Genomic DNA, 25,851 nt, shown 5'->3' with positions numbered 1-25,851 from the left:
ATAATGTTTGTAAAGTGTTTGAAAACCAGATCTTCACTACAAAGTTTTGCTGGCATAGCTGTGTTGTTCAGTAGTGTGAAAAAAACCACATCCCTAACCCACATAGCTTTGCCTGCAGCCCCCTCCCACACATGTAGGTGCAGCTTATACAGGCAAAAACAGTTCTTTTGTAGGTATAGCCTATGTCATTCATGGAGATGGTTTAACTATACTACAAAAAGAACTCGTCTTACTGGTGTACACTATAGTCACAAGGGGTTTTTGCCAGTATAGTTGTATAGCCTTTGTATTGTAGACTAGCCTTAAGATCCTTGAAGGAAGTTGTGATTAGTACAAAATAACATTAGTTGTAATAGTTGCACTGTTTATACTTTCATAGGACAGAAACATGAAAAAAACACCCTTCCCAATCCGTCACCTTCTATCAGCTAGCTAGCAATGGTACACAGAGTGAAAATTTGTCTTAGCTTAACATTGCATCAGAGGTAAATTGTATAAAATGTCCATATAACTAGATGGGTGAAATTATTATTGTTAAATCTACTATATGAGATAATTATTTAGATAAGTTAATTGTCATGTTCACCAGTATCTCTTTCGTTATTGTTCATCACCTCAGAGCTTTGATTGCTGATAACACACATGCTTTAGGTCATATTGTTGAGAAATGTTCAAAATGTTACAAAGCTATACAATATATCTTTTATTGACTTTCAGTGAAAGGAGTTAGGTTGCAGTTTGTGTTGTTTTGCTAATGAATCACAAGCATGTTCCCTCTTTCAGTAACAAGTCATGCAGTTTAAACAAGTTCAGTCAGTTTTGTTTTTCCTTACCAGCTAATGGACTTTCCTTCAGTTTGTTATTCTGTTGGTTAGAGTTAATCTTCAGACTATTGCATCAGCTGCTATGTGTGGCAGATACACCAGTGCAAACTGGATATCTGCTAATGATGGCAAAATATTAAGATCTTCGATCTAAATAGGGACTCCCCCTTCCCTCCCTCCCTCCTATTAGAGGCTGTGTGCACCCCTCTTCTGCCATACCAGGATCTCCCAATCTCTCCCATAACCAGGAGTCCTGTGTGCCCCATTCTTTCCTGTTCCCCTCTTCCTTCCCCTTCTCCTTCTAGATTTGTTGCTTTAAAAAGTATTCTGGAGTGATAAATTCAAATGGAAGTAATAATTTTACATTATTTAGTTATCCTCCATTTTAAATTTTAGTTTGACAGTTGTTAAAAAGTCAAATTTGAAAATCATACTTGTATGAAAAAATTATACCTACTGTTGTTACAAGTAATCCCTAATATTGCAAAAAATGAAAGAAATAAAAAAATATTTATTGGTCCTTTCTCTATATTAACTTTGTGCATTTGACACCACTTTGTGGGTGGTCCATTTCACTGTTCTCCTAATGGTCAGGTGAACTTCCTGTTTCATGCACTAGCATGAGACCCTTGTACTTTTGTTCTGAGGGTAGATCCCAGGCTCTGCAAGTGTGTTACCAGTAACACAGCAGTACAGCTGCTGCTGTATCTGATTTTGGGTCCAGAGTGACTCCTTTTCTCTGGGCCTCTCAACAAGTCTGAGGTGCAGCATTAGGAGTGGGGGAGCACTGGGAGTCTGATGTTGAGGGCTGTGGGAGCCCTTTCACTGGCTTGAGGAGCACCATGAGCATGGGATCCAACTTCTTCACTCTGCAGGCCACAGAACAGAAAACACCTGGTGGCAGCAGGGACAAACAAACCACTGGGGGGGAAAGAGAGACCGAGAGAGCGAAAGGATGCCCTCCCCCAAAATAGGACCAAAAGAGCCAAGGGTTAACCAGCCTCTTCCCCCTTTTCCTCCATAGAGCTAGGAGTGGAGCAGAGCCAAGAGGTGCAAGATCCTGGAGGGAGTCCTCTGTTCAACTCACCAGATGCCTCCATAGAAGTAGGGTCAGGAGAAGTGTGGGACCTGGATAGCAGTTGTATCTCCTGTCTCAGGAGCCAGGAAGCCAAGAGAGAGTCTCCACTTCTAGAGAGCTGAAAGGCAGTGGGGATTCCCCATCTCTGGTGTGGCTCTCTCTGCAGCAGTGCTTGAGCTCAGAAGAACAGTGGCAATCCCCTTCCCAGCTTCATCCATAGGGAGTTGGAAAGTAGCATGTTGGAATGCTGAATGAAAGTTAACAGGGAAGATGCCTCAGCAGTAGGTTGTGGAAAGAGTGGAGGCGTGAGGCTGGACGTGTTTGAGTTTCAGACCGGCTCTTGCTCCCCTGCTTGAAACAGTCATATCAACAAAAACGTAAAGAATGATCTGTGTAAAACATTATAAAAAAGGAATTTTAAAAATGTCTGGGGATGCGGTTAGAAAATTGAGGAGTTTTTAATTAGTCTGTTTAAAAGAAATCTTTGACTGTTTCTTTAATCTTGAACTTAATTCTATACAACATTAAAATAGATAGTGCTTTGATGGAAACTTACTGAATGTCTGCGTCACCTGGACTCTCTCAGACCAAGAAATGACTGATTCATTTAGATAAGAAAGGATCATAATGGTAATCTTTAATTTACACAGAAGATGGTTCAACGGACAGCCAAGAATTCAGACATTAATCACACTCTCTAATTTGTCATTCATGTCACCTGAAACACAACTGTTAGCTGTTTGATTTTTCAACTGTATTAAGTTTGAGTTTAAATATTCAGATTCTGTGTAATTCCAATCTTGACTAGAATCCACGTTATATGTATTGAAGCCTTCAATTAAAACGATGAATACTCATTTATATAATGTGAATGTTTATGGTAACATAAAAGCTAGGCCTTTTTGTTCATTAAAATAAACTTGCTTGTGTCTGATGTCATTGAGATGCCCACATATACCTGGCTCTAGTAACAAGTGTGTTTTGTGCTTTGTAAAACGATATTTCAAAAAGGGAGGAGTAGAAATACAAGGACCAGGGATTTTTTAGTTCTCTTTAATGACTTCTCCATATCCACATTCTCTGCTTGTGTTGCCGAAGCAAACTTGTGACTTCATCTCAGTTTCCTCCATTTAAATGACTCCAACACAGAAGTACTTTTCTTGGGCAAGAGGAGATGCCTAATATAACTCCATATCCCTCCCATATCTCTACTCAGACCATCCATTTGCTTCCATTATATATCTCTAAATTCGCTCATTTCTCCCTCCCTTCTGCCATCTGGGCAAATTTACAGGTCTGTCATTTCATCTACAGCCTTTTCTATGGGTAGACCTTCTGAATCCTCATTTGTGTCTTCATCTCTTTCCTTTCAGTTTGACTGTGTTGTAGCATTCTCCTCAAATCACAGCTCGTAAAACTCTAGCATGTCCAGAATGTTACTGCCTCCCTTCTCCCATGTAGAAAGAAAAATTACTCTCTCAGCCTGCAAAAACACCATTGACTTCCCATTCATTTAAGTATCCCATTTAAAATTGCTCTCCTGGTCTATGTAATCTCCATAGATTTTCTTCAGCATATCTCACCCTGCTCCTCATTCTTTATTTCCTCCCTGCTCCTTCTGTTCATCTAGCATTGACTTCTGTTCTTCTACATACTCTTGCCACCCCAGTGGAAAAGCCTTTTCTCTTTTGCTGCTCCTGTTCTTTACAACAGTCTTTCTGAATCTGTCATCTCTTCATGGATGGTTCATCTCATGTAAAATCTCATCTGAATAGGTAATTTCTTTATGTATTCTTAATTTCTCTTCTCTTCAGCAACTGGGCTTCAGTTTTAGAAAAAAGTTATTAAAAAAAATGTATAGGGTGGAATGTTTAAAAAAGCTCAGCATTGGTCTTGCTTTGCTTTTTACATCCATTGCTGCCACAAATAGCTGAAGAACTGGATGGACCAGACAAAACCTACAGTAGTTTATATAAAGTAACTAAGAAATGGCCATGAGTACTGCTACCAAGTGCTGTGGATTTATTTTCTATATGGCTTAATGCTGCTTTTTGGTTGTTGGTAGTGTCGTTTCTTTTTAAAGACACATGAAAAAGAAAACAAGGCATTTTGCTGTCTCCTGTCCTATACCACTGACTTTAAAATACTGACAACCAGCAGAGAACATTAAGAAATATTTTGTTTGTTTATTGTGTGGAGTAGTTTGGCAGGTATAAGAGGAGGGCATGTGTTTTTCAAGGTTGAGTTGTTTTAATTGGTAATTGTCAGGTTCTTTTAGATGGCAGAGAACCTGTTTTCCACATTACCCATTGTATATTATTTGGTGTGTAGAGTGGAATTAGTTATCCTTTTGGATATGGTTTATTAAATATTGTAAGTATACTTGTCCATAGTATGATGACACTAGAAAATAAAGATGAAGAATCTGAACTTCGGAGAACTAACTAGGAAATATCTGTATATTTTCCTAGTTCCGAATCCCCTCTTTTGGTAGACTTCTTAGAAGCCACTTGGGTAATATAAAATTTAGCTACATCTCTTCTGAAGCAAACGGAACCATCATCTTGTGTTGATCCAGAAACTTCTGGTTAGATTTAAGTTATATTGCTGATGAAAACCAGCACTGAACAGAATAAAAACAGAACTGTTGGCCTACACCCCAGGAAAAAAGTGAACTGGCAATTTGAGATGATTCTTCCAATTAAATGGTAGATAAATTAATATAGACCAATTGGATCTAAACTACCTTCCTTTCTGAGACAAGTTTATTTAATCTAGGACAGGCATTGGAAGGAAAGGAAGAGTATAGTTTTTTCTTGGCGCGGGCATTACAGTAGTAAAAAAAGACAAATACAAACAATTTAAGCAAAGGTGTGTGTCTTTGGATTTAAATGAGCATTTAGCACAGCTTACCTGTACCTGAAAATAGGCCAGTTATAGCACAAGAATATATGTTATCTATCATCTATAACAGAGGGAAGGTGATCACAGAAGCAACGAAAGGCAGGCCAAGAAATCTAGAGATGAAGAATGCACTTATCGGCCTTGGCAAACTAGCTTCTTTTCAGTACTCCAATTTTTTACTCTGAAGGCTAGTATCTGCCTCCCTATCTGTGTATAAATTTAATTTTTTTACCAAAAGTACACACACAACCATAATATTAACATGGATTTGTATCTTAAGTTATAGCTTAAATGAGCTTCCTGGAACACTACATTACAGGAACACTAAGGTGAGAACTAAATCAGTCACCAGCAAAACACAAACAAACCTGCAGGTGATTGATTTAGTTCTCACCTTAGTGTTCCTGTAATTTGAGGGACCACTATTTTAGACTTCACAGCCTGCAAAAAGTACACCCTCCCTTGAAATCTGTTCCTAAAAGATGTTTGACTCTGTACTCTGTTACTACCTCATTCAGTTGCAAGTACACAGAGCAACCTTTTTCTTTTTTGTGTTGAAGAAAGAAAGAAAAAGAAATTCCCAGACAGAAGTAGTAATAATCAAATCTGAAATGTTGAAGAAATTTCTTTAATTATTACCACTTTTCTACCCAACCCTCCACCCCAATGTTAATTTATTGCAGCTGTGACATTTTTTTAGCAAAGACCTCTCGCTAGCTCAATACTTGTATATAAATAAACAATGACTTTACCTAAAATGCTCTAGTCTGTTATATTGTTCCTGCATTACGTGCAAAACATAGTCTTCTCGGTGGGTGATATCCAAATTAGTACTTAAGTGTGTTGAAATTATTAAACTGGCTATCTCTATTGACAGCATCAACAAAGAGAGCATTGTGGATGTTGAAGGCGTTGTGAGGAAAGTACATCAGAAAATTGGAGGCTGTACTCAGCAAGATGTTGAGCTGCACGTTCAAAGGGTAACGTGTTTTTAAGCAAATAGTGCACCTGGGTAATTATTTCTGACACCCTTTTTTATACAAATTTATGTTTTCAGTAAAAATTCATAAGATTTGTAGACTGGTCTTACAGTAAACCTCATTAAAACACAAACTTAAATGTTTAATACGGTAAACATGAAGCACTTTTGTGGGTTTTGGTTTTGGTTTTGTACTCACGCACACATGCAATTTTAGGAATTTTTGGTTTCCATCTACTCTTTAAAAAAAAAAAAAAATTCCTCATTCGGAACCGTATTTTGAAGTTAATAGCTGGAACGCTTTGGCTAGGATTGGCTTTTAATTCCGGTTCTGATTCTTGTCAATAGCAAATTCTATCCATACAGATCTGCCTCTTTCTTTGTACTCAGAAGCCAAGAATTTTTTTAGATGTTTGTTTTAGTACAGAAAGATGCATATGTCTTCACTATGATGCAGAGGAGCTATGCATAATATGTGTCCCCTCTAAAGTTCTGTGAAATACATTTAAGAGAGTACATAAATTCCCCATAGTTTGTATATTGGGGCTGGGGAAGTGCAGTTTGATACAATAAGTATTTAACATTTATATGGCATCTTTCACCAAAAGGACGCTTATACACTTCACAAACTATACCCGTACAAACTACTGATATGTAGTCATCTTGGGGGTGGAGTTCAGTAGCCAGCCAATGTACAACACATTACACAGGTGCAGAGGGGAGGTATATTTTAGCCAAGGATATTGAGGAAAGCCCCTAGACTTACTCAAAGTTCCATGAAATTTGTTTTAATAATCATGCAAATCAGGCAGGCTGTGGATTTTTATGAAAGTGTCCACACATGCCTCACCGTACATTTAGAGAGTAAGCTAAGGGACTGTCTTTTAATCTGTGTTTGTGCAGCTTCTAGCCCAACGGGCTCTTAATCGGGGCTTCTAGATACTACCATATTGTCAATATAATAATACTTTAATACCACATGGACTTCTGTTTATCTTCCTCAGAAGGGAAAAGGACTGATGTGATCTCTTAGGTTCCAAAAGCCCAGTTATGAATCATTAGGCTGGCACCTTCAGGCTGTGTCTCCTTGATGTGCTTATTCCAAAAAAGATATAAAATGCATTGTTTCTTGGTTTTGTGGAGGAAAGAAATGATACTAAGTGTTCCCAGTACAGCCATGAGAATAAAGCCAAATAAACATCTCCCTCTTTTGACTTTTTGAGTAAAATCGCATGCTTCCAGTTAACGATTTATGCAAACACTGTTTCATGGTTATGCCAGAAATACCGTTTTGTAAATCACCCTTTTGTTCTGAGCTGGGTTTTATGCTATTTCTGTTACTGTCTCACTTTCAGATCTATGTGATCAGTTTGGCTGAGCCCCGACTGCCTTTGCAGCTGGATGATGCTGTTCGAGCTGAGGTGGAAGGAGAGGAGGTGAAAACTTTTTGTCCTTAACACACCTGTGAATTTTCACTGTATTTGTAGTTGAGTAAAAACTTGAAAGCACTTCTTTATGCAGTGATTTTTGCTTTTTGACTTTTATTTAACTTCCTTTACATCCAGATTGTGTGTGTTCCCTGAAACCTTCTCATCTATGTGATACTTGCTGTGGTACAGTGGATAGTCAGAGCTACATAATTTGCAGATACTGTTCTGTTGTACCAATTAGTGTTACAGGACTTCATTCTGAAACAAGTACTTGTGCATGTTTCAGGTTTTTGGCAGTCCTCGATGCTAGTTTATGCGTTGTATCCATTGTGAAAGGCCACATTTTAAACGCTTATGATCACACTGGAGGAACAAAGAACTGGTCATAGATTGCAAGACCAGAAGGGAACATTGTGATAATCTAATCTCACCTCCTGTATCACAACGGCCATGGAAGTTCCCCCAAAATAATGGCTTTTGAACTAGAGCATATAATTTTAAAAAATTCAATCTTGATTAAAAAATTGCCAGAGATGGAGAATCCACCACAATCCTTTTTTGAATTGTTCTACTAAGCCCCTCAAAATAGTATTAGAAGTCCTTCCACTGAATTTGCAAATGTTTTATAACCAAAGTGTGTTTCACTCTATGGAATAAGAAATCGAGTACTTGTGGCACCTTAGAGTGCATCCGATGAAGTGAGCTGTAGCTCACGAAAGCTTATGCTCAAATATATTTGTTAGTCTCTAAGGTGCCACAAGTACTCCTTTTATTTTTGCGGATACAGACTAATACGGCTGCTACTCTGAACTCTATGGAATGTATTTCTTTGTGTGTATATGTTTTCATTACATATGTTTTGTACAACTGTTTAGGAGGGAAGAGCTACTGTAAACCAAGATACACGGCTGGACAACAGAGTAATTGATCTGAGGGTAAGGAACTGGTTATGTTACATGGTTAACTGCAGCAATTTAGAGCTTAAATATCCATGAGAACCCCAGGATTTAAGTTAATGGTTTTGAGCTCATGTTAACTGATCATTATAAATAACATTGGGGAAAAAAATATTGCACTAGTAATAATTGTGCTAAACATATGCACTTGAATTGAACTCCTACCAAGATTTCAGTGTCATGATATAAAGGTACATAGATTTTAAACAGTGTCCATGTCCTCTTAGATGTCTGATTGACATAGAATTCCAAGGATTCAGGTAAGAAAGTACTCTATGGATACAGGAGAGAGATACTAGATGACACAATAAGGACTCAAAAGCATTTTGGGATGTAAGTCAGAGATGTATTTGGCTCAGTGAGCTCATTTTAATTTGAGTTCTTGGTCAAGATTTGAATTCAAGCTCCCAGACATGAAAGGTTAGATCCATTGTGCAACTAATCCTCAATTGTATATGTCTGAAAAGCATGGGCAGCCATACTGGAAATAGAAAAAGCACAAACCTCTAAGAATTGTACTATATATTCATCAGTGCTCCTTCAGAAAAATTGTCATTCCTGTTTGTTACATCATTTAAATGACCAAGATCCCATGTAAAATTTTCTAAGAAACCCTTAAGGTCAAACAGAACTCAAATGCAAAGTTTTGCTCTGAAGAGCAGATGGCTTTTGTTTACAAACAGTCCAAGAAAAAAATGATGGTAGTTATTTAGATTATACAGTCTTTGAGACAAACACCATGAAGGGGGGGAAACAATAACAGAAAATGTGGAAATGGCAGAGGTGCTTAATGACTTTTTTGTTTTGGTTTTCACCAGGAGGGTTGGCAGTGATTGGACGTGAAAATGAGGTTGGATCAGAAGAGGCTAAAATAGGGAAAGAACAAGTTAAAAATTACTTAGATGAATTAGATGTCTTCAGGTCACCAGGGCCTGATGAAATGCATCCTAGAATACTCGAGGAGTTGACTGAGGAGATATCTGAGCCATCAGCAATTATCTTTGAAAAATCATGGAAGACGGGAGAGATTTCCAGAAGACTGGAAAAGGGCAAATATAATGCCCATCGGTAAAAAGGGAAATAAGGACAACCCAGGGAATTACAAACCAGTCAGCTTAACTTCTGTACCCGGAAAGATAATGGAACAAATAATTAAGCAATCAATTTGCAAACATTTAGAAGATAATAAATTGATAAATAGGGCTGTCAAGGGATCAGAAATATTAATCGTGATTAATCACACTGTTAATAATAGAATACCATTTATTTAAATATTTTTGGATGTTCTCTACATTTTCAAATATATTGATTTCAGTTACAACACAATACAAAGTATACAGTGCTCACTTTATATTTATTTGATTACCAGTGTTTGCACTGTAAAAGGACAAAAGAAATAGTATTTTTCAATTCACCTAATACAAGTACTGTAATGCAATCTCTTTATCATGAAAGTTGAACTTACAACTATAGAATTATGTACAAAAAAACTGCATTCAAAAATAAAACTGTAAAATTTTAGAGCTTGCAAGTCCACTCAGTCCTACTTCTTGTTCAGCCAATTGCTCAGACAAACTAGTTTGTTTACGTTTGCAGGAGATAATGCTGCCCATTTCTTGTTTACAATGTCACCTGAAAGTGAGAACAGGCATTCTCATGGCACTGTTGTAGCCGGCCATTTACTTGCTAGATGCGCTAAAGATTTTTATGTGCCAGATGTGCTAAAGGTTCATATGTCCTGTCATAAATATAAAGGGAAGGGTAAACACCTTTAAAATCCCTCCTGGTCAGAGGAAAAACCCTTTCACCTGTAAAGGGTTAAGAAGCTAGGATAACCTCGCTGGCACCTGACCAAAATGACCAATGAGGAGACAAGATACTTTCAAAAGCTGGGGGGGAGGGAGGAACAAAGCCTCTCTCTCTCTCTGTCTGTGTGATGCTTTTGCCGGGGACAGAACAGGAATGGAGTCTTAGAACTTAGTAAATAATCTAGCTAGATATGCGTTAGATTCTGATTTCTTTAAATGGCTGAGAAAATAAGCTGTGCTAAATGGAATGTAGATTCCTGTTTTTATGTCTTTTTGTAACTTAAGGTTTTGCCTAGAGGGATTCTCTATGTTTTGAATCTAATTACCCTGTAAGGTGTTTACCATCCTGATTTTACAGAGGTGATTCTTTTACTTTTTCTTCTATTAAAATTCTTCTTTTAAGAATCTGATTGCTTTTTCATTGTTCTTAAGATCCAAGGGTTTGGGTCTGTGTTCACCTATGCAAATTGGTGAGGATTTTTATCAAACCTTCCCCAGGAAAGGGGGTGTAAGGTTTGGGAGGATTTTGGGGGGAAAGAAGTTTCCAAATGGGCTCTTTCCTAGTTATATACCTGTTAGACGTTTGGTGGTGGCAGCGATAAGGTACAAGGGCAAAAGGTAAAATAGTTTGTACCTTGGGGAAGTTTTAACCTAAGCTGGTAAAAATAAGCTTAGGAGGATTTCATGCAGGTCCCCACATCTGTACCCTAGAGTTCAGAGTGGGGAAGGAACCTTGACATGTCCCTTCATGCTTCAACCACCATTCCAGGGGACATGCGTCCATGCTGATGACGGGTTCTGCTCGATAACAGTCCAAAGCAGTGCAGACCGACGCATGTTCGTTTTCTTTATTTGAGTCATATGCCACCAGCAGAAGGTTGCTTTTCTCTTTTGGTGGTTTAGGTTCTATAGTTTCCGCATTGGAGTGTTGCTCTTTTAAGACTTCTGAAAGCATGCTCCACACCAGTCCTGATCACATTTTGGAAGGCACTTCAGATTCTTAAATCTTGGGTCGAGTGCGTTAGCTATCTTTAGAAATCTCACATTGGTACCTTCTTTGCGTTTTGTCAAATCTGCAGTAAAGTGTTCTTAAAACGAACAACATGTGCTGGGTCATCATCCGAGACTGCTATAACATGAAATATATGACAGAATGCGGGTAAAACAGCAGGGGATGTACAATTCTCCCCCAAGGAGTTCAGTCACAAATTTAATTAACACATTTTTTTTAACAAGCGTCATCAGCATGGAATCATGTCCTCTGGAATGGTGGGTGAAGCATGAAGGGGCATACGAATGTTTAGCATATCTGGCACGTAAATACCTTGCAGTGCTGACTACAAAAGTGCCATGCAAATGCCTGTTCTCGCTTTGTGGTGACATTGTAAATAAGAAGAGGACAGCATTATCTCCTGTAAATGTAAACAAACTTGTTTGTTTTTAGCGATTGGCTGAACAAGAAGTAGGACTGAGTTGACTTGTAGGCTATGAAGTTTTACATTGTTTTGTTTCTGAGTGCAGTTATGTAACGAAAAAAATCTACATTTCTAAATAGCACTTTCAGGACAAAGAGATTGCACTACAATACTTGTATGAAGTGAAATGAAAAATACTATTTCTTCAGTTTATCATTTTTACTGTGCAAATATTTGTAATTAAAATATATACTTTGATTTCAGTTACAACACAGAATACAAGATATATGAAAATGTAGAATAGCATCCAAAATATTTAATAAATTTCAGTTGGTATTCTCTTATTTAACTGTGTGATTAAAACTGCGATTAACTATGATTAATTGGCAGCCCTAGTAGTCAGCATGAATTTGTCAAGAACAAATTGTGTCAAACCAACCTGATAGCTGTCTTTGACAGGGTAATAAGCCTTGTGGATAGAGGGGAAGCATTGACGTGGTGTATCTTCACTTTAGTAAAACTTTTGATACTGTCTAGCATGAACTTCTGATAAACAACCTAGATGGAGCTACTATAAGGTGGGGTATAACTGCTTGGAAAACGGTTCCCAGAGAGTAGTTATGAGTGGGTCACAGTAATGCTGGAAGGACATAATGAGTGGGGTCCCGTAGTCATCAGTTCTGGGTCTGGTTCTGTTCAATATATTTATCAATGATTTAGATAATGGCATAGAGAGTACACTTATAAAGTTTGCGGATGATACCAAGCTTGGATGGATTGCAACTGCTTTGGAGGATTGGATTATAATTCAAAGTGATCTGGACAAATTGGAGAAATGGTCTAAAGTAAATACGATGAAATTCAATAAGGACAAATGCAAAGTACTCCACTTAGGAAGGAACAATCAGTTGCACACAAACAAAATGGGAAATGACTGCGTGGGAAGGAGTACTGCAGAAAGGGATCTGGGAGTCATAGTGTACCACAAGCTAAATACGAGTCAATAGTGTAACACTGTTGCAAAAAAAGCGAACATTGTTCTGGGATGTATTAGCAGGAGTGTTGTAAGCAAGACACGAGAAGTACCTTATATACTCGTTCATAAACCAAATTTTTTTAGTAAAAAAGGGAAGCATCAGAGAAGGGGGTCGGCTTATGAACGGGTATAGAGCAGGAGAGGTGGGACACAGCCCCTCCCCCCAACAGAGGGAGCAAGGAGAGGCAGCAGAGCCAGAAGGGAAGAGGCGGGGCCAGAGTCTCTCTGCTTCTGGCCATGCTGCTCTCCCCCCAGTCTCCGAAGCAGCTGCAGTGCCAGGGCTGGCAGGCTGCAGCCATGCCGCTTGGCCCCGCCCACTGGAGCATGCTGTGGCTGTGCCGCCCAGCCCAGCCTGCTGGAACACGCTGCAGCCATGCTGCCCGGTCCAGCCTGTCGGAGCACACTTTGGCGCGCTGCCCAGTGTGCTGCAGCAGCTCCAGCCAGGCCAGACACATCCTCCGCTGGTCCTCCCCAGATAAGGTGGGAAGGGATGGGATGGGGAGAGTGAGGGGGTCCCAGGCTAGGGGTGGGGTCATGTGGGGGGTGGTCACAGGGGTTACTCCCCTAACCCCCAGCTTCTCCCCTCACCCCCCCCCCAAAAAATTTCCGCACCAGTTGCTGTCCTGGGTAAGCAGCTGGCGCGCCGGGACACTTTATTTACTTAGGTTTATCTCCGTGCCTGCGGACGCTCGAGGTAAACAAACCATCTCGGCTGCCAGCGGCTTATCCTGATGGCCTGGGAGCCAAAGTTTGCCGACCCCTGAATTATAGGGTCGGCTTATGAATGGATCATAAAATTTTTCCATTTTTACTCATCCATCTTGTGGGGGTCGGCTTATAAACGAACCGGTTTATGATCGAGTATGTACGATAATTCGTCTGCTCTACTCCGCACTGATTAGACCTCAGCTGGAGTATTTTGTCCAGTTCTGGGCACCATATTTCAGGAAAGATGTGGACAAATTGGAGAGAGCCCAGAGAAGAGCCACAAAAATGATTAAAGGTCTAGAAAACATGACCTAGGAGGGAAGATGGAAAAAACTGGGTTTGTTTAGTCTGGAAAAGAAAAGACTGAGAGGGGACATGATACCAGTTTTCAAGTACGTAAAAGGTTGTTACAAGGAGGAGGGAGAAAAATTGTTTTTCTTAAGCTCTGAGGATAGGGTAAGAAGCAGTGGGCTTAAATTGCCGCAAGGGAGGTTTAGGTTGGACATTAGGAAAAACTTCCTAACTATCAGGGTGGTTAAGCACTGGAATAAATTGCCTAGGGGGGTTGCGGAATCTCCATTATTGGTGATTTTTAAGAGCAGGTTAGACAAATACCTGTCAGGAATGGTCTAGATAATACTTAGTCGTGTCCTGAGTGAGGGGACTGGACTAGATGACCAAGGTCCGTTCCAGTTCTATGATTCTATGTTCTTGTAATTGACTGTAAGTAATCAGTACTGTACAACAAAAATAAAGTATGAAACTTTCACTTTGAGATAAAATTCAAATTCTAGCATTTATTTTAATTCACAAGTGAAAATAGTTTAGTATCTTAATTTTTAGTAGTGCATATCACCATCAGGCAATTTGGTGCTGATAAGCTTCTCAAAAGAAGGCCAGTGTTGGAATAATAAGGGTGCTGCATGTTAAGGTTGAGGTGCATTTGCAGTGCTCTGTGGGGAGACTTGCAGAGCGATTGTTGTCTTTTATATGTTTGTCTTTGTCCAGAACTATTAGTATCTCTCATTCATGAGTATTAAATTCATTCATTTACTGAAAAAAAAAGAAAAGAAAAAAAATACCAATTGTGAGATGAAAGTTAAAGGGGTGATGAAGCAGTCTTTGACTGATCCACAAAGCAGCTGTGGCAATGGTCTTGATGAGAGCTCTGTTTCCTAACCAGAGGAAAAACTATTAACTTATTTTTCAATTTTGAGAGTGTGGGAGGCATCTTTATTTACATGTATACAGATAAATAATAATAAAGCAGGAATTAGATATTGTACAGGCCCTTCCTGAAATTCACAAAATGGTGAGCAATAATAGTTTGGAGGTGAACATTTAGGATCTGGAAAATGGCCATGTACAGCTAGGACCCTTTTTTATTAATGAAATACCAAGATGACTGAATAGGGATAACTCAGAGAATGTAAAAAATAGCATTCCTTTCACATATAATGTTTTGAACTCAAGAAGCTTAATAAGACCTCAATTTTGAAATATAAGACGGAAGCTTTGAATATGGCACATAATTTGATGAATAATTTAGGTACTATAATACATGTCTCACATGCAGCATTATATTAGGTAGCAATGCCATCCTAAGGACACTGTTTGTCCAGTTTTCCCACAACATTGCCTGTGCTTTCTTCTCACACATATAACACCTTTCCCAAGCTAATCTATAGAGCCGCTGTCCTCTGACGATTCAGGTTCCTCTCAAATACCTACTACTACATCAGCTTTAAGAAATTGACTGGCTAAATCACCTACCTGTTTTTATTAACCTCTCTTTAACAAAACAAAACACAGCCATCGTTCTGCTGCACATCATGCATTTGCCAAGGAGGACGGAGAAATAATATGAAGGTACCTAAAGTTAGAAATATTGGCAGGAAATAACAAATTGAGATTGGACTTGGTCATAATGCAAGCTAATGCCTCTGGGGAGAAAAAACCTGTAGCAGACTTACACAGTGAGAGAGAAACCAGAAAGGCTGAAATGCCAAAACAAACATAAGGGACAGAGATGAAAGAGATGAGGTGAACCTAGTGTGGAGTAACTGTGACCTCACTCATCTCTAGCTTAGAGGCATGTTAAATTCTTCAAAATTCTAGGGAAAATCCTACTAGCCTGTTACTTCAGACAATTTTCTTGTCTTAATGCCCATGATATGCAACTGGTGATCTTCAGGAGGATGGACTCTCCTGCATCTCTTTCCGCCTCAGATGTCCTCGCTATTGTCAATTCCCCAAATGCCACAGAAACTCTTGGGCTCCCAATTTCCATCTGACTGCTTTCTAAATCTCACCTCTGTCTTTAACGGAAGCCATGTTCTTCCCTTTCCCTTGCTAGTTAAGAAGAATTGGTGGTTATGTAAAGGGAGAGATGGTGTTGGCTCATCTTAAATGGATGTCTCAAGAGAGTAGCTCAGAAGAGTAGCTGAAATCTGGTAAGATTGTTTAATATTTTAGTGAATTCTGACAAAAAGGTCAGAGGTTAAATTTTGATCTCTTCTCCACCCACACCCCTTCCTGTAATCAGCAACCCGGCCTCAACTTCCAGTTGATTGAAGTTAGGTGCTTATTTGGCCTTCTTTCACCTAACACTTGGGCAGTTTCTCTCTACTCTTCACCTTTCTGCCTGCCCCTTCAGTTGCCATTTTAAGTACCACTACTTCCCTCTGTGTTCCGGAACAAAAACACTGCGTCATGCTGATGTCTATTCGTAAGCTGGCTTTCAGTGTTCTGCAGGAGCTTCACTTTACAACAGAGGATACCAAATTGGCTATGCATGAACCTGACCCTGAATTTCTGTTCCAGAGCACAGAGAGTGGAAGAGAGAGTTTCCCACACTCTGGTGCCTTTTTGTCTAAGTGTGTGTTTATGTATAGGCATATGATTTTATGTAGAGGAATCCCATTACAGAGCAGAGAGACCAATAGGCCTTGTCTGTACTAAGCAACTTCATCCTAAAAAAATGTATCACTGCTTTCAATGGTTTGGTTTCTCTGGTGGTAGCAGTGTTGGGAGCGCTAGAACAGACAGGACTCCAGTCAGCCACCAATGTTTCAAGAGCTCTATTCATGTAGGTGTGGTCTGAGCAGGGGTTAGATGGCAGGGTGCTTAAAATGCCAGGAGTCAGCTGAAGCCCTTTTTACACTAGCTGTCCCACTGTTGCTCCTATTGATGAATCTGAACCATTGATAGCAATGACAGGAAATGTTAGCAAAATAATCCTAATGAAGATACAATCATAATCCCAGCCCATGAGGGTGTGGTGAGATCACACCAAGAATATAGCATTTCATTCTGGGTACCTCATTATTAGAAAAATGTAGAGGAATGGGAGAATTCAGAGATGAGCAACAAAAATCATTAGGGAACTGGAGCTGTTGGTTTATTAGGAAAGACTGAAAGAACTAAATACATACAGCTTGGCTAGACCACAACTAAAATAGTCCTTGCACCAGGTCTAAAATTGTGTTTGCTGACCATTTAACTACATTTATTTTATATTAGCACAGGTGACCTCATTTTAAACACAATATAACCAGCCAGTGTGGCTGGAGCCAAATCACACTTAAACGAAGTCTAGAAACTATGTTCTAGATTAGGGAAATGTGGTTTCCAAACTTGGTTTGGCCTCATCCACAATGGTATGCTAAAACAAATTAGCCTGAATTTATTCTGAACTGTGTTTAGAACCAGGTCTTAATCCCAGAGTAGACATGGCCAGTGGGGAAGCAGGGCAGAAGTGTATATATTTTGAAGAATAAAATATTCAAGGAGAGAGACATGCTATGATACAAGAGGCATAATTAGTAATAATGAGAGAGAATTACAGAAGAGAAATTTTAAGATAAATATTGTGAGAAAAATATCTTGACGGTCAGATCGTAGTGAGGAATAGCCTCCTAAATTAAATGGCAAAAAAAATTCCTGGATGCAGTTGAAAATACACTGAGCAGTAGAAAACATTGTATAGAACAATTGTGCACTGGATAAATAGACTAAGATTACCACCTAGACCTTTTACATTTCAAATGTATGTTTGTTTGTTCTAAATTTATGGAAGTCTAGGGATGAACATTTGGTTTTTAAGATTCTTTTAAAGAGCAGATGGGGATGAAACCCCTGATACATAAGCAAAATAAATAGAAGTTCAGCCCAGGCTACTTAGGGAACAAAGATATGAGTGTGGGGAAAATTACTTTGGAGGATTAAGCGACCATATAATCTAAGTAGGATTCTGCTAGGCCTGAATCTCCGAAATGATCTAGTGACTATGAGAAAAATCTATAGCTGGGAGGATATCTTCAGACCCAGGACTCTTTATAACCACTGCCTCTGCTCCTACCTTGGCTTCCCTTCATTCATGGGTCACAGCTAATAAGAGAAAACTCAGTGAATCTGATGCTGACGATATCTCTTCTATATGTTCAGCAAAAGGAAGTTTAGGTTAACCACGAGGTCAGGGTCTTTCTATTTAAAAAACAAAAGCCCTATGTAGCAGTTTCACACTTAAACCATTTGTCTAGTTCAGAAAAAGAAGTTTGAAAGATTAGACGGCACAATAAAAAAAAAAAGTTGAGTTCCTTTGTGCTATCTCTGGAGGTCTGTCTGACATTCTGCACTCAGCATGCACATTATCCTATGAAGCACTCTCTCTTACAAATTAACAGGAAGTGCTGTGTGGCAAAATGGACTCTGCAACAGGACAGGTAGCAAAAGACCTTGATAACAGTGAACTTAGGTACTATTTTTAAATTATGATCCTTGGCTTTCTGTAAATGTCAGCTTTGCCACTTTCATCATTTTAAAATTGTAGTGTGTATCAGGGAAGAAAATCATTTAAAAGCTTCAGATTCTGGCATTGCTTTCTACAATATCCACTTTCATAGACAGCCATGAGCTGCTCTGAGCACGATAAAATTCATTTGAAAGGCTAGTGGGAGGTGAATTGAGAAACAATATATTCCAGGTTGGACTGATACAAAAAGTATCAATTTTGTGTTACCTTTATAGGATTCAAAATATCGAATCAACATTTGGTTCACTACTCCTGAATTGGAGTCAGAAGAATAGGCTGGTAAGGGACTCTTCCTTCCTTTTCATCCCTGTATCTCTCCTGTAGGTTTGCACTTAAATATGCTATTCAGAGACATACACCCCTTTTGTTTTCATAAGTATTATGGCCAAAACTGCTAAAACAAAAGGTGCATTGTGACAGAATATGCCCCTGTGTTCAGAAACTACACACTATTGTAATAATGTGTACAGGGTATGCCTTGTGAGGTATCATTTAAAAATTCATAAATTGCTGAGCAGTAATATCATGCTAAAATGCACATAGCAACATTATATGTAAAGTTATGAACATGTTTCCCAGATAAGTCTGGGGAGTGGCTAAGTCAATTTCTCAGAGACAAAGGGCAAGCTGACACCTCAGCCAGGTGTCAACAAGGCTGATAGACCATTACCTGCTAAATGGCCATTCTTTGGCAAGGAAGTGGTCAGGGACAAAAATATATCTCTAGGCTCTTAGCAAAGAAATAGCTTGGAGTTTCCTTTTTTTACTAGATTGTGTGTTGCCTTGCTCCTAGCTGAAATGGCTTCTCAAAGTGGGGGACAGAGTTATAAAAAGAAGGGGCAGACACCTTTCCTCTCTCTGGCATCGTACCAAAGAAGACAAAGGAAAATAGCTGTTGGACTCAGAGTGGGAGTGCAGGGTCCTGACCTGAAAGCTTGGTCAGTAATCTGCTGGAGCATGTGGTGAGGAAGTTTGCTTTGCAACTAAGATAGTTTAAGTAGATACTAGTAAGCGTTTTATTTCTTATAACCATTTCCAGATTTTATGCCTCATTACTTATACTCAAAATCTATCTCTTCAAGTTTATTAACTGTGTACTGTTTTATCTAATCCAGTGTATTTAAGTTGAACTGTCTGGGTAACTATTTAAGATAAGATGACCACATATTATTCCCTCAAAGAATAATGAACTAATATATTTGTATGGTCCCAGAGTGGGCTGGGCAGTACAGGACATGCATTTCTGGGGGAAGATCCAGGAGTGGGGGGTTTTTGGGTCACCCTGCAGTATAATCAAGGCTGGTGAGAGCCAGGGTATAGCTGGCAGGCTCCAGTTACATACAGACACTCAGGGCATGATTTGGATGCTGGAAGGCTGTTTGTGAGCAGCCCAGGTAGGAGCTACTTAAGCAAGGCATTAGGCAGCCATAGTTTCAGGGCAGGGATAACAGAGCCCCCCACTAGTCTGAATTGTACCCCAGTATTTCACAGCCGTATGTCAAGAATGGTTAAATAAAAAGAGGAGTATAAACAGATGAAAAACAGATTCAGAGTTTTGCTTCCTGGAGTGTCTGTCTGGGGAATGGAATATCAAATCAAGTTCACCATAGTTTAATGATGGACTAAATCCTAGAGTCCTTACTCCGGCAAAACTCCCATTAACTTCAACAGGAGTCTTGCTTGAACAAAAGATTTGGCTCAGATCACGCAGAGCATTTATCAGCTCTGCTTCTGCAGTTAGGTCTGATCACACACATACAATGTGCCTGTGCAGAACTGCATTAAGTCTGATCCACAGAACCAATTACACTTTAGTGTTTTTGGGGGTTTTTTTCAGAGCAGTGCACAGCCATTAAGCTTGGAACCTGTAGTAAGATATAAACATTAGAACAAATTATTTGACAGTCCAAAGTGTGCACTATCTAAATATGGTTCTTTCAAAATATTCAATGGCTTCAAGCCTGACTTCAGTATATGATGCATTCAGTTTCCTTATTGCAGAAAATAGCTGTAAGTTTTCATGAAAGTGACTCTTAAGCAGGAATGAGGAAGCAGATGTGTATTTTCTTTTATCCTGCTGGAGATTATTTGGGAGGGAAAGTGTAATACGGTCTCTAGCATTTTGAAAACAAAGTTCAAACTCACATTTTATTATTGCTACTATAAAATAACACTGACATTTGAATATAACACAGTTTATTTCAAACCTTTTTTGGAGACTGAGACCAGATGCATTTTTAAAAGCATGTTTTGTTACCGGACAAGAACTTTAAATTGCAAACTTTAATCTAGATGTTGAGAATGAGAAATTGCATTATTTCTCCCTTTTTAATTTTGCTGTTTAGTGATTCTTGTAATAATTGGTTATAGCCCCAGGCAGAAAGCAGCAGTAAATGCTTCAGAATTCCTTTTATGAATTGTTTTCTGCTTCTGTGTATATTTAAATGGGTATAGGTTGTAAAAAGCAAGATGTAAAAATTTAGTCTCTTTTTAAAGTTATGAATAGTTTGGATTTGTCAAAATTCCTAATACATATATCCAGCAAAGGCCATTTCCGGTGTGTTGTTGCCGATTTTAAATGTATGGAGTACTACTTTTAAGTAAGTGGTAGTTCTGAAAAAAGAACAGGAGTACTTGTAGCACCTTAGAGACTAACCAATTTATTTGAGCATAAGCTTTCGTGAGCTACAGCTCACTTCATCGGATGCATGCAGTAGCTCACGAAAACTTATGCTCAAATAAATTTGTTAGTCTCTAAGGTGCCACAAGTATTCCTGTTCTTTTTGCGGATACAGACTAACACGGCTGCTACTCTGAAACCTGATTGTTCTGACTACTTCACTAGTAATACAAAGAAACTGTTTTTACATGGATGAAAATATTCTTTCACACGTTAGAGTGACAAATGCTTTAAACTAATAGTTCTGAGCCTGCAATAGGCACTGACTTTTCATTCATTGCAGAATAAATATAAAGAATGCTTACTCCTTTTGCACACCATTTAAAAAAAAATAGTTTGGTTGAGCATAAACACCTCTTCAGCAATTGTTGGGATCCCCGCAGCTCCCTGCCACTGAGGATGTGGCAGGGGGACCCTGCAGCTCCCTGCCACCATGGGGGTCAGAGAGACCCTGGAGCTCTGAGCCCCCATGGGTGGTGGGGGCCCTGGAGCTTTTAGCCGCCCCACAGCTGCCCAGCCCCTTCCCATTTTATCATGGCTCATTTTTGTAAAAGTCAGGGACAGGGCACAGGCTTCTGTGAATTTTTCTTTATTGTCTGTGACCTGTCCCTGACTTTTACTAAAAATATCCATGACAAAATCTTAGCTGTACTCATAGTTCCTGGCTCTGCCCGTCTGAGCTCAGATTGCTACTCTCTTATAACTCAGTCCTGCAAGGTGCTAAGTGCCCTCAATTCCATTGGAACCACTTTTTTCTCTGTCTAGGTATTTTGTATGGCTACAGTCACTCTATTGTAGACAGCCCCTTTTGACTGAAATGTGCTCACTATATATTTACAAGCTTAATTCTATCTTTAAAATGTATCTTATTTTTAATTCTACTTTGTATTATTAAAATGGCCAAAAAATAGTAGTTGATAGCTGAAAATGGGAAGAGATTATGACCAAGAAAGCATAAGTTTCAAATTGTTGGCAGTATTTCTTCCATTGTTTGTGACAGAGGCCAGATGAGCTGGCATATGAAACCAAATCAGAAGACCTACTTAGAACATTAATACTGCAATGGGTATAACATATAAGTAGCATGTGTTTGTTTCAATTTCCCGTTTAATTCCGTGAAGGAATCTTCACAGACAATGGAAGGGACACGGACAATGTAATTTGCCAATATATCAGTGGAAGGTTTTGTGTTGTAGGAATAATAATAGTGGTGGTGTAAATTATTCACAGTCAGAGCTTGTAACTGTTTAATTTGGTCTTTTGTACTTAGGTATTGTAGCACATGGGTAACAGCATTGCATACCACTGTAAAACCCCACAATACTAGATACATCAGCTGAGATAGTTAAGGATAGGGTGACAGCTTGAATTCCTTTCTTTAGCCAGTTCAGTTTAGATCTGTGTTGTCCTAAGGCTTATTTTAATGCAGTGAAAATGTTTAAATGAGAGAGGTGTTGCTTCATATTGACAGGGAATAATCTGTCACATCTTCAGTTCAGGACTGGCTAGCTCAGGAAACTGGTAATAGGATACAGAGCTTTTCACTTCTAGGTCAGCAGTTTGAATTTGTTTTACATTGGTAGTGATGGCTCTTTAGCAGCCTGTGTGAAATGAGTTGGTGGCCTGTCTAATTCCCGTTGAATAGGTTTTCCACATCACAATGGACTTTAAATAGGTACCCTTCTTGGCAGTCTCCACAGAGAAGCCAATGGTTGAATGAGCATTGAAAATCAACTACCGTATCACCTTTGGAGGTGGTCCGATCAGGTCAGCATTGAGGCACTTTGGAGAGGGTTGCATTGTCACTGCTTGTGCTGTACCCATTATGTAACTAAATAAAAGCATCAATCTCTAGGCCTGTCAATCTGACAACTTTCACAAATACTCACTTTTTTTTTTTTTTTTTTTAAAGAGAACTTAGTACTGTATGTGGGATTAGGAAGCCATGGTCTTTGCTCTTTGCTCTTGCTAAAGAAATAGAAGAGGAATTCTTGGGGAAACTACTTATAAAAGAGAATGGTTAGATCTCAGCTGGCTGTATTACTGTGTGCAGCTTTAGGCTGCAGAACAAATAATTGCTTTCAGATTGGGAAGGAAGAGTATAGCAAAATCCCATTTCTTTTTCTTTTTCATGATTTTGTAGCCCAGGAATTCTCTCTCTCATAGAATTAATGGTAGTCCATCAAACATATGGAAGAGGCATTATTACTCTGCCACCTAAAAGGAATACTCTAGGAACTTGCCTTTGTGAGCATTTTGATAGTGGCATATCATATGGTGCCATATAGTAGCACATACCTCCTTCCTAATCAGATATAAGGCACTGACAATTTAGGTCCCAAATTTGATGGCTTGGATGGTCATCATCTGGTGGACAATATCTTCCAACTTTTCAGTATTAAATTGCAAAACAGAAAAATATCCCTCTGGATCATTCCCATGGTCTGGATATAGCACTCTATACTGCAATGCCTAAGCCCACAAGGCTTGGGGTCAATTTGTTGTCTTGGCGTCTGTGCTTGCCTCTTGGAGTGAATATATTTTGGAAACTGAGCAGGGCAGGGGTTGAAAAAAGGTAGAGAGGACTCATTTCTTAACTGTTGTTCAAAACCTTAGTTTCCACATTCTGAAAGTATTGGGAGTACAGTTGTGGTTAAGACATCAGTCTGTGAAAACTCCAGCAACTATGAAGAGAGTCTCACTCATACACCAAAACATGTAATCAGACTGATAATTTAGAGTTTATTGGCATTTTATTACAAGGCCACAATATTTTATAGCTTTCTATTTTGCTTTTTGAGTTGAGTGAAATTTTCATCTTCCGATGGAGCTGAGCCTAGGTTTGTTTCCAAGCATTCAGTATGCTGTCTGTCTAAACTTGGATGATTGTGATTTGTTTTGATTGGTTTATGGGTATATGTGGTTTGGTGGCATGTCATGTGAAAAACCACAAGTCTCTCCTCACCTAACTGAAAAGTCAGATACATTGCAGAAAGAAGAAGTAAACAGTGCTATGACGCAGATCATATTTTTTTGAAAAAAATGTTAACTCCTGCAAGCAACTGAAAGATCTGATATATTTATATACAGCTGTAGATCACTAACTGTCAGGTTTCATGCTGTATATGCATGAAATCAGATGTGGGTTCAGTGTTGACGTATTGAAGTATTTTTCAGCATTGACTTACTTTTTTCACACCAGCGCTCCAAAAAGCGTTACAGGAATATTTAGTGCACTTAGATGTACAAGTGCGTTAACTGTTGCACACATGAAAAGCAATATTCTTATAACCGTTTTTTTAAGGTTTTCACTTTAAAAGGTGATTTACATTTTGCAGCAAACATGGGAAAGACTGAACAAAAGGCAGTTTACTTGACCAGTGTTTGTGGGAAATTTTAAATGCTTTTATGTCTCGTTTTGGGGGGTTTTATGTCTATATGTACATCTTATATCACCTCCAAAGGCCCTGTATTTCAGTGGTCTCTTTAACAGGACTAAACAATTTTTTCTCCCTTATGTGTTTTACCAAGGTCATTGTTTTTATCTTGTATTCATTTAAAACTAATTCATTATATATTTCTGCATCTGTTTTGGTTCAATGCAATGAAAGCTTCCTAGTAGATATAGCTTTTACAGTGTTATCGTACTGTAAATCTCGTCTTGGAGAAGCATGATGTATCTCACAACTTAGTGGTTCTTTAAGAGGGCGTAAAATTCACATTAGTGCCTTCTTGTAACTGTATGCATTGTAAAGTGAAGTAAAAGGGTTTCACTTTTGTTACCTTTGCTATTACTGTTTTCGGGTAATCAGTAATTCTCAGTTCAGACTTCTCTCTTTTCAGGCCATTCGGAATATGGGATAAGCACTCCTGAGAGAATAGCTTAAACATTCCATGGTCATGACAAAAGTAATAAAGTTCAGCAAGTAAAACTAATTCAGGATTCATTATTTTATTTCCTTTCTTATAGACCTGTACTAGTCAAGCTGTCTTCCACCTTCAGTCTGGTATCTGTCAGCTCTTTCGAGAAACTCTCATTCACAAGGGGTTTGTGGAAATTCAGACTCCCAAAATCATCTCAGGTACTGTGTGGTTTAATTACCAACTACAAATCTGAGGGATGGCATTTACTTAGCACAGCGATACTGGATTGTTATTTGGGGGTCTGAAAAATGATGATTTTTTTTCTTTTTAACAAGCAATAAATTACTATCTTTAAAGTTTAGAATAGCATCTTCTAGAAAGGAAAAACAGTGTGTTCTGTTGTTCTCCTATCCCTAGATGTTAGTAGTTGGCCCATAGCTTGCACCTTTTAGTGTTAGTACTCCTGACAAGAAAGGATTATTCTTAGCTGACTTGCAGTCTCTCGTGGGCATGTAAAAATTCTGTTAAGTTAAACAAAGATTGCTCTTGAACCTGGACACTCTTGAATGTTGGGTTCCACCAATCTAAAGTCAGATGCACCTGGTTACATAAACAAGAGGAGACTTGTATGTAGTTTTATAACTTAACTTAAATGCAGCTTCCCCACAGAAGAGTCTTCTCTCCCTTGATACTGAACATAAGATCATTCCATGGTAGAAAATATTGCAAGTTGTCAGATCTATAGAGAACAAAATAAGGTTATTTGAAGCTGCTAACATAGCTTTGCATAGAAGCATGGCCTAATGGCTAATGCACATGACTGGGAGCTGGGAAATGTAGATTCTGTTCCTGGCTCTGCCACTGATTTGCTGTGTGACTTTGAGCAAGTCAGTTAACGGCTCAGTGCCTCACTTCTCCCATCTGTAAATTGGGAGATGGTATGTGCCTGTCAGGTATGTGAGGCATCAGTGATGTTGCTAAGGTATATGGCAGTTCTCTGATGGAAGGTGCTGTATCAGGGCAAAGTATTAGTGGTGATATTCTTTCTTGGATGTGCCTTACCCAGACATCTTTCTTAGAGGTGGATTTTGTAATTCTCATTTTATGAAACCAGTTGTCAGCTGAGACTGTAACGGCAGCCTTTTTATAACCTAATATATGTAAGCAATTGTCTTACTACACGAAATCTCACTGAATGCAACAGTTCACCACCTTCATGTTAGATGTCTCTGTGTTATAAAACTATGAAATGATGCTGTAGTACAAATGGCTCACAGGGTCTCTCTGCATATGACCCACCAGGAAGTGTGCCATTCTTACTGTGTTGCATACCAATAGTGCAAACATCCTATTTGT

General features: G+C 38.9%; 1 protein-coding gene across 2 annotated transcripts in view; it reads left to right on the top strand.

The window, feature by feature from the left end:
* DARS1 (aspartyl-tRNA synthetase 1) overlaps window positions 1-25,851 on the top strand; it is a 67,570-nt gene that overhangs the window by 31,322 nt on the left and 10,397 nt on the right. For both annotated transcript variants that reach the window (XM_037911997.2, XM_037911998.2), the window contains 4 exons: window positions 5,684-5,786; window positions 7,141-7,221; window positions 8,091-8,150; window positions 24,602-24,713. In XM_037911997.2, coding sequence (XP_037767925.1) covers window positions 5,684-5,786; window positions 7,141-7,221; window positions 8,091-8,150; window positions 24,602-24,713 — 356 coding nt within the window. The remainder of the gene's footprint in view (window positions 1-5,683; window positions 5,787-7,140; window positions 7,222-8,090; window positions 8,151-24,601; window positions 24,714-25,851) is intronic.

The sequence above is a fragment of the Chelonia mydas genome, chromosome 11, assembly GCF_015237465.2.
Source record: "Chelonia mydas isolate rCheMyd1 chromosome 11, rCheMyd1.pri.v2, whole genome shotgun sequence".
NCBI lineage: Eukaryota > Metazoa > Chordata > Testudines > Cheloniidae > Chelonia > Chelonia mydas.
Note: the sequence above shows the minus strand (reverse complement) of the source record. Positions and strands in the feature narration are given on the sequence as shown.